The 12,449-nt window shown below is 41.4% G+C and overlaps 1 protein-coding gene across 1 annotated transcript in view; it reads left to right on the forward strand.

The window, feature by feature from the left end:
• The window catches only part of CD109 (CD109 molecule), a 110,869-nt gene extending 108,865 nt beyond the window's left edge, over positions 1–2,004 (forward strand). The window contains exon 33 of the mRNA XM_036249359.1: positions 1,402–2,004. Coding sequence (XP_036105252.1) covers positions 1,402–1,577 — 176 coding nt within the window. The 3' untranslated portion in view covers positions 1,578–2,004. The remainder of the gene's footprint in view (positions 1–1,401) is intronic.
• Positions 2,005–12,449: the final 10,445 nt, after the last annotated feature.

The following is a 12,449-nucleotide window of genomic DNA, read 5'->3' on the forward strand; positions in this document are numbered from 1 at the left end:
ACATTGTTAGTAGCTTTTGACACAATGTTCACTTAAGACTAAGGTGTAGCATCAGTTGTTTCTTCCAAATCAACAAGCCAGTTTTTCTCCTCTTTTGTCTCCTATTGGGATTGGGGAAGAGCATTCACCCACGTTCTTGTGGGAATTTTGGGGAAACAATGATGTACTTTTTGTCTGCTAGGAGGATGGGAGATGCTGTGTGGACTCCAGGACAGTACCTAGTTATCCAACTTTGTTATTTAACCCAGCTGCAAGATTCTTCAGCTGATGTTTCTTAGGTGTATGGAGAACATTTTAAACGTTTAAGAAACAAAAACGGTTCAGTCTATGTAAATTTGTGTGTGTGGAAAATAACTTATTTACGAGGGACACATTTTAAAATGAGCATTTGGGAAAGATCAGATTAATGAAAACCTACCAACCAATTTTTGAAAATCCTAAAGTTACAAAACATATTTATAACAATAAAAATTGAAACATCACGAAATTTGAAAATTATAAAAATTAAAATCATTTGTTTTATCATATTAGCTTATCCTATAAAATTGACCAAAGCTGAATAGTTTTTAGAGGTTATGTGCTCAGTGATTTAAAGCAGTGATTTTCAACCTTTTTCATCTCATGGCACACACAAACTAATTACTAAAATTCTACAGCACACCAATATATATATATATTTGCTAATCTAACAAAAAATAGGTATAATTTTGATTCATTCACACTGGACAGCTATGGTTGTATTGGCTGTTGTCCTTTTTTAATTTGACAATCTAAGGGAAAAGAAATCAGTGTCCCTGACTATTTAGTCAATATGGCATGTTTTATAAATTCTTGCAGCACATGGATGGAAAAATCACTGTTTTAAAGCATTGAAATAAGGCATTGCATAAACAGAGGTTTCTTTAGATTTTTGTACCTTTAAATAAAGCCCATAGTAAATATTTTTTTCCTTTAAAAAACACCTTATTTTTCAATTACAGTTAATATACAATATAAACAGCTCTTTCCAGTTGTTCTAATGATCAAAAGTTTACTCGAATGCACGGTAGATGTCACCCTGAGATAAACTCTTGAGATGAAAGAATCCTCCATTAAAACCTTTCCTGCTCCACGAGACTCCAGCGGGGCCTGCCCTGGACGCATCTGCAGCCCATTTCTCTCGTTCAGTGCTGGCCAACTGCTGGTGGTGCATGGATTGGACTGAAAGCATTGTTTCTCTCTTGGATTTGGTTAGCAGTGTGGGCCCCTCTGGAGCATTTCAATTGTTTCTTGTAAAGAAAAATAAAATTATATGGAGAATGGAAAACTCAGGGAAGTGTATTGAAATGCTTTTAAGTTTTGGCAAAGTAAATGTTTCTAAACAAGGGAGACGTGTAAATTGACGTTCGCCTCTTTGAACAGGGAGACAAGCGGTGAGAAGTTACAACTCCAAAGTGAAGCTGTCCTCTTGTGACCTCTGCGGAGACGTCCGTGGCTGCGGTCACTGCAGGAGTGGAGCTTCGGCCTCCCGTCGGCTCTCTGCGGTCATTTCTGTTTCCTGCTTCGTGCTTCTATTCTCTTTGCAATGTTGGCCGTGATTTATTTCTTAAGGACTCCATGTAACACAGTTCCAGAAGTCCCATGGGGTTGTCTTATTTTCATAATCAAATATTGCTTCTATTTTGAAAAACTTTTTTTTTTTCTTCCTTTGATGGGGTGGAGGAGGGTGCTGCACAACAGGTCCTGGTATGTATAGCTGCATAGATTTCTTCACCTGACTTAATTTAGAATGATTGCAGTTGTATACCTTTATTTTTCCCTCTTAAAATATTTTAGGATTTTTGGGGGGAGGTATTGTTTTCTCCAGAATAAATGTGTTATTTTAGATCCGTTACTCCTTTCATTTTCCAGGAGAAAAGAGGTTCTTAAGACTTATTAAACATCAGTCTTTCCTTTAGTATTGCTAACGTAAAAGTAAAAGGCCAAAGTGAGAGGCACCAGCATTTATTTGAGATCAAGACCACGGGTTTTTATGAGAAAGGGAAGGAAAACAATGACATCAATAGAAAGAAGACACTTCTATTGGTGCAGATAAGCTGACCTAGTGATGTTAATTCTAAACAATGTTTTTCGTATTCAGTCCCGTAGCCATTGGCCAGGTAGTCCCAGTAGCTACTTTCTTGTTACCCTTGCAGACAGTGTTGCTTTAGGCCCAGTCAGAACCTTGTTTTGCCGTTTCAACATTCCAGAGGTTTGAGGCACCAGGCTTGCAAGACGGTTCCTTTTCCATGGCAGCTGTGACTCCATTTTAAAGTGGCTCCATTCATATAATTTTTTAGTATTAAAGACGGATTTCCTGAGAACTGGGAGAAAACAACCAGAACGAGGAGCATGTGCTGTTCCCTTCCCAAATCCACCTTAACCCTTCTTCCAACCTCACCCTACCCCCAGTGGTCTCAGTATTACCCCCCACCCCTTTTAAAAAATATGTTTTTATTGACTTTTTAGAGAGAGAGGAAGGGAGAGAGGAACATCCATGTGAGAGAGAAACATCTATTGGTTGCCTCCTGCATGCCCCCTACTGGGGATTCAGCCCGCAACCCGGGCATGTGTCTCGACCAGGAATCGAATCAGGACCTCTCAGTCCATGGGATGACGCTCAATCCACTGAGCCACACCAGCTGGGCTCAGTATACCCATTGTAATTGGATATCACATCCCTCTTTTTTGAATGTAGGTGGTGACATTTTTTTTTTTTTAAAGCAAAATGGTATTTTTCCACTCCAAATGCAGTCCACTCCAAATGTAATCACATACCTTTACTCATCCTCTATTTTTCTTCTGGAGGGAAGAATGGTTGAGGTGTGGACAGAAAACTGCCCCGAGGGGTCCTGGGTCGCTGCTCTCCTCATTTCCTCAGCCCCACAGTCTGGCTCTCTTCAGGGAGAGGGTCGAGCACATTACAATACTTGCCTTATGTGACTTAGACGAGAAGATCCTAGACCAGGAGGCACAAGTTTTGTTAGTAATGGGGGATGATAAGCCAGGGGTATGACAAAATTCTATACAAGACACAGCAGACTGACCTCTGGTCTGAGAAGGAAGCTGAGGGATGACGGAGACCAGGGAGTCTTGACATGATGGCCACCTGAAGTATTGCAGGGCGTTGCCCCCGGGCCTGGAGAAGTTCTGCTAGGCTCAGAGGTGTGGGTGTCAGGCTGCCAGTGTCTGGTGACACTCAGTGCGTCCTGCGGATCTTTAAGAAGTTTCCTGAGTTTTGAGCACGTGGATCATTGGTTACCCTGTATTCTGAAGGATAATATTCATTTAACTGGGGGACAATTTTAAAGAAACATTTCTTTCCTCTTTTCTCTTTGTTCCTTTCCCTTCTTCCTTTCTACTTTCCCTTCTAAATATATTAAAATATATTAGCTAGATCAAAAAATTAAAGATCTTTGACTAAATGGAAGAAGTGCTTTAATGTTACTCCATCACTCCATGGCATATCTCTCAGGGGGTCATGGGAAAAATAATTACCGAGGGCCCTGGAGAGTCTGCATTACTGTATTTTCAACTGTTCAAAACTAAATCTATCAGAAATAAAGTATGAAAATATATTCTGTAAAGGGGATTTTAAAGCAAATTTTGTTTTTAGTGAATTTTAAGAAAGTAGAGTGGAGTGGATGTTCATGTATTGCTTATGAATATTTTGGATACCAAAGGAGACATCACCAGCATTCCGAGCTCTAAAGCTCCACACCTCGATGTGGAGAAACATCCACCCCTCGATGCAGTTCAACATCAAACAATTTTCTGTGTTTGTTTCCAAGAGGGGAAAAGTTCTGTCACACCTTGGGACCACTCTGATCTCGAATGAACTTATGTGTGAGTCTCCAGGATGGTGTTTTTGGCCTTCATACCCAGGACTTTTTGAGAAATGAAAGTATTTGATAATAAAGCTGGTGGTGGGGAGTGCGGTGTTGGCAAAGATACCTCCTCCCCTGCCCTGCCCAGGGAACCTTGTGCTGACCATCAATACCTTATATTCTTTGGTAAATAATTTATACTGAACTTGGAGTGTAGTATATTAGGAAACATTAGAATGGAAAGGCCAGTGGAAGATAGCTTGCATTTTTAAAAATTTTTATCCTCACCCAAGAAACATCAGTCGGTTGCCTCCTGCAACCCACAACCTTTTGGTGGATGGGATGACGCTCCAACCAACTGAGCCACCTGGAATCTTTTTTAGACCATATTTTCTCATTAAAAAACTGAACTCTTCCTCCTTAATGTCTCAGACCTTGCCTGCTACAGATCGTGGGTTTGAATGGAAAGTGATTTAAAAGCTACAGAAATGAGAAAGGAGGACATGTAGTAGTGAAAATTGATGGTATAGTCTATTCACATGCTATGAGTAGTAATATTAAAAACTCACTTTACCTGTAAGTTTACTTATGCTAACTTAAACTTTTCCATTTAGGACGCCATCAATTTAATTGATTGACAGGAACTGATTTAAAGTCCCCTTTTCCCCCATTGACTGGGAACCTTTTTAAGACACCAGCATTGGTCACTCCCAGTTTTGGCTGGACATTGTTTCCAGAGACTGAATGTTGGGTAAACTAGTAGCCAAACAATTCAAGGACAGCAATGCTTTGATATTTGGTTTCACCATCTTACTACCTTCAGATATAATTTTTAAAAGAAGTATAATAGCTCATTAAAATATTCTAGGTCAATGAAATGTTTCCTATTATTGTCCCATTAAACTTTATGTTTTCCATGTGTTCTAACAATAGTATCTTTGCTTTAGTATCTTGATTATAGTAAAATCCGAAGAGCATTGGGCTAATATAAAATCCAGATATATATCTATTACCTAACAGTTTGTTACTTATACATGCAATACCTTATCCTACATGTGGAAATTTTTAGAATTGTCGATAGCATAATTCTCCCTGCTCCCATTCTTTTGAGCCTGGGTATAGTTATATTATTTTTAATGTTATATTTAGCCTTAATTTCTGTTTATGTTAATTATAATTATAAACAGTCTGGCAATATAACACCAATTATCTTTATTTCCATGTAGTTCATTTATTTCATTAAACATTTCTGGCTGTTCTATGATATTTTTTAAAAAAACTGGAGCTATGATTTTTTTGAGGTCATTTTTAAAAGAAGTGATCTTATTAATCTGTTGGTATAAAATCTGGAGTTATTTGTGACAGACTTTTTATAATTTGATTTATCGAAGTTGAACACTGATTTCTATAAAAATATGTTGTATATACCTCCTTGACAAGGTTTCTTCACATAAGGACAATACATGATTAGAGTTTGCCTAGTGGCTCCCATTGTATATTTATTCATGGCTGCATCATCTTCGAGCACATTGTGAATCGGAGACACTTACAGTAAGTGGATTCACCCTTGGATAAGCTTCAGGACCTTTTAGACTGTCCACAGATGCTTCTCTTAAACAGAAGAACATATCCCGCATTTTTCTTTGTTTTCAAACTCCAGTAAAGCAGAGCACCTGTAAGAACTTAAAAATTTTCTATCTTATATCTAGATGATAGTCATGTTAATCTTAACTATCTTAAGTTACATTGGGAGTAATTTGAGTTGCAGTTGTTTTTATCACTGCTTTGAATAGAGGTCTGCTATTTTACCTCAGGAAACTAAACGGTAAATATACATTTTCAATTAAGTATGTATCAGTGGGAGTAGGCTTGTTTCGAAATGATTTCTAGCCAGTGAGTTGTGTTTTCACGTGCCTTTTAAAGGCAGTACCACATTGCAGCATTCCATAAAATGTATTCATTTTGACTTGAATTATTATTCTAACACAGGAAAATCAATATTTCCTAGAGGACTTCTGAGTTTCTCACTAAACAAGTTGCCAACACATGGGTACATGTGTGTCTCTATAATAGGGATGATATTGATATATATAGCTACATATTTAAGAATAATTCTATCTCATGTTGTCATGAGGCCACAATTTACCACTTAACTGCCCAAATATTGTATCAGTGGTAAAGGGCAGTCCAATTCCATTTGTAGCTCTTTAAGACTTATCTTTGATAGCTTCAGTAAAATATGGCCTCGTCCTTCAAGCCTTTCTGTTTTGGGTGTTTAGTAGGGTGCAGTTGATGTGGTAGAGTCATTTTCTTATGTACACAGGAAGGCTTATAAAAATTTACTCATAAATCCCCTATTTTGAGAAGCTGTTTTGCATATGAGATGAATACTATTGAGATGAAGAATTATTTTCCCAGAAACTAAAGCTTTATATATTGATCAAGATAATTCTGAAAGGTTAAATTTGAGATGTTATGTTATTGTTCATTGTAATGTATTGTGCATTCAATAAGAATCATGGTTTATCAATAAAAAAAATTAAAATTCTCATCTATTTATTATCAGTGTTCTTTTCATTTTAGCTTAAATCATGTCTGTAGCCCATCTCTAAACCTGTTCAATTGTACGAAATGGGTTGTCTGAGGTGGTTAGAGCAGGCCTCATTGTGTGACAAGAACTTAACCTGAATGAGGTGAAAGAAACTTGATCAGGAACCCCCTCCACCTCCCTCCTCATTCTTTGCTTGTGGTGTTGGACTGGGGTCCGTGGAAAGATAAGTGGTACACAAGTAAATGTGAGGTGAGGACTCTCAACTTTGGGAACTTACAGAAATAAAGAATACGCAGTTGGTGCACAGGAGTAGGGAGGCATGGATGGTTGCATCCACAGTGCAGTACTTCACGTACATGTTCTTGATTTCTACCCAGTGTTTTTTTTTTTGTTTGTTTTTTTTTTAAACATGTTTTTTTTTTTTTTTTTCCTGCTATGAATTTTCTGGGTTTCAGCAAAATGCTTGATAGTATAATGGTTCTCAGTGGGGGATGGTTTTGACCCCAGGTGACGTTTGGCGATGTCTGGAGATAGTTTTTGTTGTCATAGCTGGAGGTGGTGTTCCTGGCATTTAGTGGGTAGAGGCCAGGGGAGCTGCTAAGCACCCTCCAATGCACAGACCAGCCCCACAGCAAAGAATGAACTGGCCTAAGATGTCAATAGTGCTGAGGCTGAAAAACTCCAGCTAAATGATGCCGGGCACCTCTGAATCACCTCATAATGTCAATTAATATAATATAATTAATTTAGTGCCATTTTACACAATGACAGAGTCACCAGAATCACTGGACATATATTTAGATGAATAAATAAGCCTATATTTAACTCTAGGAAGCTTAGCTTGGAGACTGGGAACAGATGTAGTAATTACTTATTGAAAATGTTTACAATGGTAGTTTCCAAACTTGGTTGATCATCAGACTCCCCTAAAGAGCTTGGTTTAACAAAGAAACCTTGGTTTTACTTCTAGCACGTCTAATTCAGCAGGTGTAGGATTGGGTTCTGAATCTGAGTGGTTAAGCTTTCAGGTGATTCTGAAGATGATTCTGGAACATGTAACGGCTTTCATGCCATTGTGGATCCTCAGCCCTTGAGGGTGGGTGTGACCTGTGGCTCGCTTCCCGCCAGGTGAGCGTGGCAAAGGACACAGGATGCACATAAAATTGCAGTGCCCTGCTCGCTGGAGGCTCTTCTGTTTTTTCTGACGTTGAAGGCATGGGCGGTGGTGTTGGGGCTGCAGTGTTGAGGCTGCTATGTTGGGGGCTCATGCAGCAAGGAGCCAAGAGCGGTGTTTAGGAGCTGAGGGCAGCTGCTAGCTGACAGCCAGCAAAAGCCTCTGTAGGTAAAGAACTGAGTTCTGCCCACAAAAGTGGGCCCTTCTTCAGTGGCACCTCCGTGAAGCTGCAGCCCCAGCTGATGCCTTGGTTATAGCCGTAGGAGACCCTCAATGGAGAACCACACTCAGTACTCAGACTCTTGACCCGCGGAAACTATGAGATCATCAACGTATGTTATTTGAAATAACTAAGTTTGTGGTGACATGTTGCACAGAAAGATAAAATTGATGCCCACATTTAAAAAAATTGTTCCGTGCAGCTACCTTATTCCTAACTGCTGCACCTGGTGTTGCCATCTTCTGGAAAGATGTTCGCATTAGCCCTGGTGACCTGCTCTCCAGGCCACTGTGTCGCCGACCACGGAGGAGCCGCGTTCTCTGGAGCCTCATTGTTCTAGAGCTACACTGATTTTCACACGAAAGTGGAGTGTTTTCTTCTCCCTGACTCCACGCTATGCGTCATCCTTTGGGTAGAGGGCGGCTTCTTGAGCCTCAATGCTCACAGAGTTTTTAATGGAAACTGTTCTTTCAATTCCTGCTTATAGTCAGTCTGTCTCTCTGTCTGTGTCTCTGATTCTCTGGCTCAGACCCAAGTCCAGGAGGCTGGGCACATGTCACAGGAGTACATGACATACTGTCTTTCCAATCTACCTTTTCCCTGACATACACAATCTTCCTCTTTCTTTTATCTCTAAATTTCCCTAAGTCCTCAAGAGAAATGAACTCTTGCCAGCCTACCGGCCATAGTTCACTAGGTACATTCCACTCCTGTGGTGGTTAAGTGTGGGCTTCGGTGCCAGGCAGTCCTGGGCTCGAATCTTGGCTCTGCCTCTTGTCGGAGGGGAGAACCTCTTCCCCTCTGGTGTGTGTGAGGGGGAATTTCCCTAACTGTTCCTCTGTTCTCTCTTTGCCTTAACTCACTCCACCCCAAAGGAGACAGAGTCCTTTCCTAAACTTTCTAGTCAGGAAGAATGAACTGGTGACAGTGGACACATCTCCCAGCTTCTCCGCCTTGGGTCCCACCCTGACGTCCTCCTCGGTTTCTCGTGCTGACCTCAGGCTTGCTGGGCCCAGTGCTTCCCCGGATGGGTGAGGACGTCTGGGCTTCAGTGGGTAGGTCCTCTGGGTTCTCACACCAGGCTGTGTCCTTCAACTTAGACCTTATGAGCAGTGCAGTGAATATTTTGTTTCTTTCATCTGTTGACTTTTGTACACTGGATGAGGATGAAGGATACTATTTATTGCATTCCCTCAGAGATCCCGACACCTCTACTATGAATGTGCTTTGGGGCAGGACTTGGGAAATCTGATACACATTAGATGCTTACTAAGTTATGGCTGCAAGTTTATATCTGTATATGTCAGTGGATACAGTTTAGGTTCCTTACGCATAGTGTATGCATAACCTTGGGTAGGAAGGTAGGAGCGCTCTTACTCTCCAGCCGAGCTGTTGCCTCTAGTCGGGTCCCTCTGATGCCCGGGACCTGTGCTGGACATAATCTCTAATGCTCGCAATGGACCAGAGATGGTGCATGGCTTGGGGGTTGATGGGTTCTCTTCTCCTTCCTGCTACTGCCTGGGACATCATGTCTGCTAAGGTGATTCACAAATGGGACTTCAAAAAGGGTTCAAGTAAGAATTTCTTTAAGGTTGCCATCGATAAACCAGATCATAGAGATGCAGATGTGGGGGTTGTCTGCCCCTTGACCTAATAGATTGTCCCATCAGGCTGCACTGGAATGAGGCACCACCTCCCAGACATTTGCAATGTCCCCATAAGGACCTTTCCTGTGTCCGCAGAGAAACCTGTGGGTGGCTTCTTGTGGCTTCTTTAGGCCATCTCCCTGTTCTCCCCGCCCCCCGGCCAATGTTTTATCTCTGATCTTTGTTCTAAAATTCCTGCCATCTCCACTTTTCCTATCAGTTACTTTCTCTTGGAAATCAGCAAGTACCAAGTCTCCCCTCTGCCTTCAGTTTTCTCTTGGTCTCACATGAGCTGTGACAAAGCTTTCTCTCTGCTGCCTGTTCTGTAGGTCACATCCCCAAGGTGGAGGAGTGTTGAGAGAACTTTGGACAATTCTCCTCTCTGACAGGTAGTTGGCCTTTATTCTCTTTTGTTATCCCAATAATCTAAAAGATCAGAAAACTGCATGAGTTCAGGATGAGGAGGGCATTAAATGGTAAAATACACGAAAAAGGCTTGCTGGCTAAAGTATGAGTCAGTGACAAGAGAGCAAATACCCCAGTTTCTGAACAAGGGAGGATTAGTTCTAGTGGAGCTGCATATCTCAGGGCGTTATGCTTGGTCACCAATGTCACAATTTAAGAAGGTAGACCAGCTGGAGTCCCTGTGGTCAGCACGAAGGATGAAGGGATGAGAGGATGTCCGACTGGTGAAAGAAACAGGGTGGACTCGAACGCTTTTCTTCAAATATCTGCAGGGCTGCCACTTGCAAGCTCATGCTGCAGCGTCGTTGCCAGTGGGCACATTGTGGCATCTGCGAGAAGGAATCAAACAGAACATTCCTGTGTCAGAGGGTGATGACTACAGGGTCCCCAGCATTGTTCAGCTGAGGCTGATGATCATTAGGGGCTGGCCCTTTTTGAATTGGTATCTTATCCATTACTTTTTTTTTTTTTTTTTGCATTGAGTGTTAAAAATGGTAAAGGTGAAAGGTTTTCTCGTGTAGCTCCTGCTATAGACTTGTGTTCCCCAAAAGATGTGTTGAAGTTCCAACAACCCTCAGGACCTCTGCATGTGACCCTATTTGGAAATATGATTGTTGCCGATGTAATTAGTTAAGTGAGGTCATACTAGAGCACAATGGGCTACTAACGCGGTAAGAATGGTGTCCTTATAAGATTATAAGAAGAGGTCCATGTGAAGACAGAGAGGCACAGGGGAAAGCCACGTGACAACCAAGGCAGCGATTGCATTTAGGCAGCTGCAGGCCAAGGAATGCCGGAGGTGGCCAGCAAACCACGAGAAGCTAGGGAGAGGCCAGGGGTCTGCTACAGGTTTCAGAGGGGAGTGTGGGCTTGTCGAAACCTTCACTTCAGACTTGCAGCTTCAGAACTGAGAGACAATGAATGTCTGTTGTTTTAAGCTGCCCCATTTGTGGTCCTTGGTGGCGGCAGTCCTGAGAAACTAACACAGCTCTCCATTTTACTGAGACCCAGAGACGTGAAGTGCCTTGCCAAGTTTTACAACTTTTTTATTCCCCCACTGCACTTCTAAGAGCAAAACTGGGACTTCTGCCTGGTGGGTAGCAGGCACTCAGTAAATGGTGTGGAATGAATGAGTTCAGTGCTTTACCTGGAGTTTGAAGTCTAGCATGTTGATGGCTTTCCCAGCCCTGCTTCCTGTCGTGTGGACCCAGTGGCAATGGCTGAACCCCCACATTTACCCTCCGCTCTCAGCATTCCTGCCTCCAGGCCTTCGCTCTCAGGCGGGAGGACGCGATTGCCATCCACTGGAGGCTCATGTACTCACTATTTGTATTAATTTTTTTATAAACCCCATTATACCAGTGATGACAAATAGAGTTCCTCTTAAATACCACCTGAAATCATCTGATAATGACTGCCTGGAGGGATTCTGCCAGGGATTTGGGGCCACGTTTGGACCCAAAGGGAGCAAAGCTGGTATCAGTTGTGAATGTCCTGGCGGCTGAGGCAGGACCAGGTGGGGACACCTGAGCTGGGACTTTGCCATTCCTGACTTAGAGTGTGCCATGCACAGCTGAGTCCTTTGTTATATTAGCTTGCACTGTGAACCAATCGCTTTGATTGCTGTTGGTCTTGATTCACTTACCACATCGTAAGCCTACATTTATGAAGTTTTCTACCCTATACCATAGACTCTCTTTATATGTGATATCTATCTACCGCCGTCTATCTCTACCATGATCTCTATCTCTATCTCCATATTTATGATAAATGCTATCTGACTAATGTGCCCAGTGCATTGTTTAGGCTCTGAACTGTATATTTATACATAATAAAACATAAATGATAATAATAATAAAGTTATTCATTAAAGGTCCTGGTATTCCAAACAAGTGAAAACTTTGTTTTTTTTTTTAAAGGGTTTGATTTTTCCATTGTAGTTTTTTTTTCCTCTGTAAGTTACCATACAGTTTGGTTTCTTAGGAACTGGTTAACAGATATTAAGGAACAGGAGGAGTTATTAAGGCATATAAGATAATTTGTAAATTGGCAAGTACAAGTTTATGTTCTGAAGGTTTTTATTTTTCTCTATCATTTTAGAGAAGCACACTAGAAAGGGTATTTTCTCTGTTCTTGGGAAATTCAAACTAAGTTTGCATCATTTTGCTTTAGCTTCTGAGAGTCCTGTGCTCGGTTCTAATATCGGCCCTTCCTTTGATTTTTTTCTCTGTTCTGCTTATCAGAAGCAATGAGAAGCAGGCTCCTGAAGGGCAGGGACTATGCCTTAGTTTTTAATTTTCAGTATCTATAGAATTTGGCAGATAGTAGATACTCAATCTGGTAGAGTCTCCAAATTTTTATTTTGGGAACGAAAGGAATATTTATTTTTTAGGCCCATTGCCGGTTTCCTCCGGAACTTCAGTTCATTTATTTAGATTCTAAATGTTCTGTTCAACGTGTGTGGGATTCTCCACCACCAAGCCATTTCCGGACACCAGCTGCGTATCTTTCAATTCAACTCAATTCTGACACTGTCTATCCAGAGATA

This window comes from Molossus molossus, unplaced genomic scaffold, assembly GCF_014108415.1.
Source record: "Molossus molossus isolate mMolMol1 unplaced genomic scaffold, mMolMol1.p scaffold_m16_p_8, whole genome shotgun sequence".
Lineage (NCBI taxonomy): Eukaryota > Metazoa > Chordata > Mammalia > Chiroptera > Molossidae > Molossus > Molossus molossus.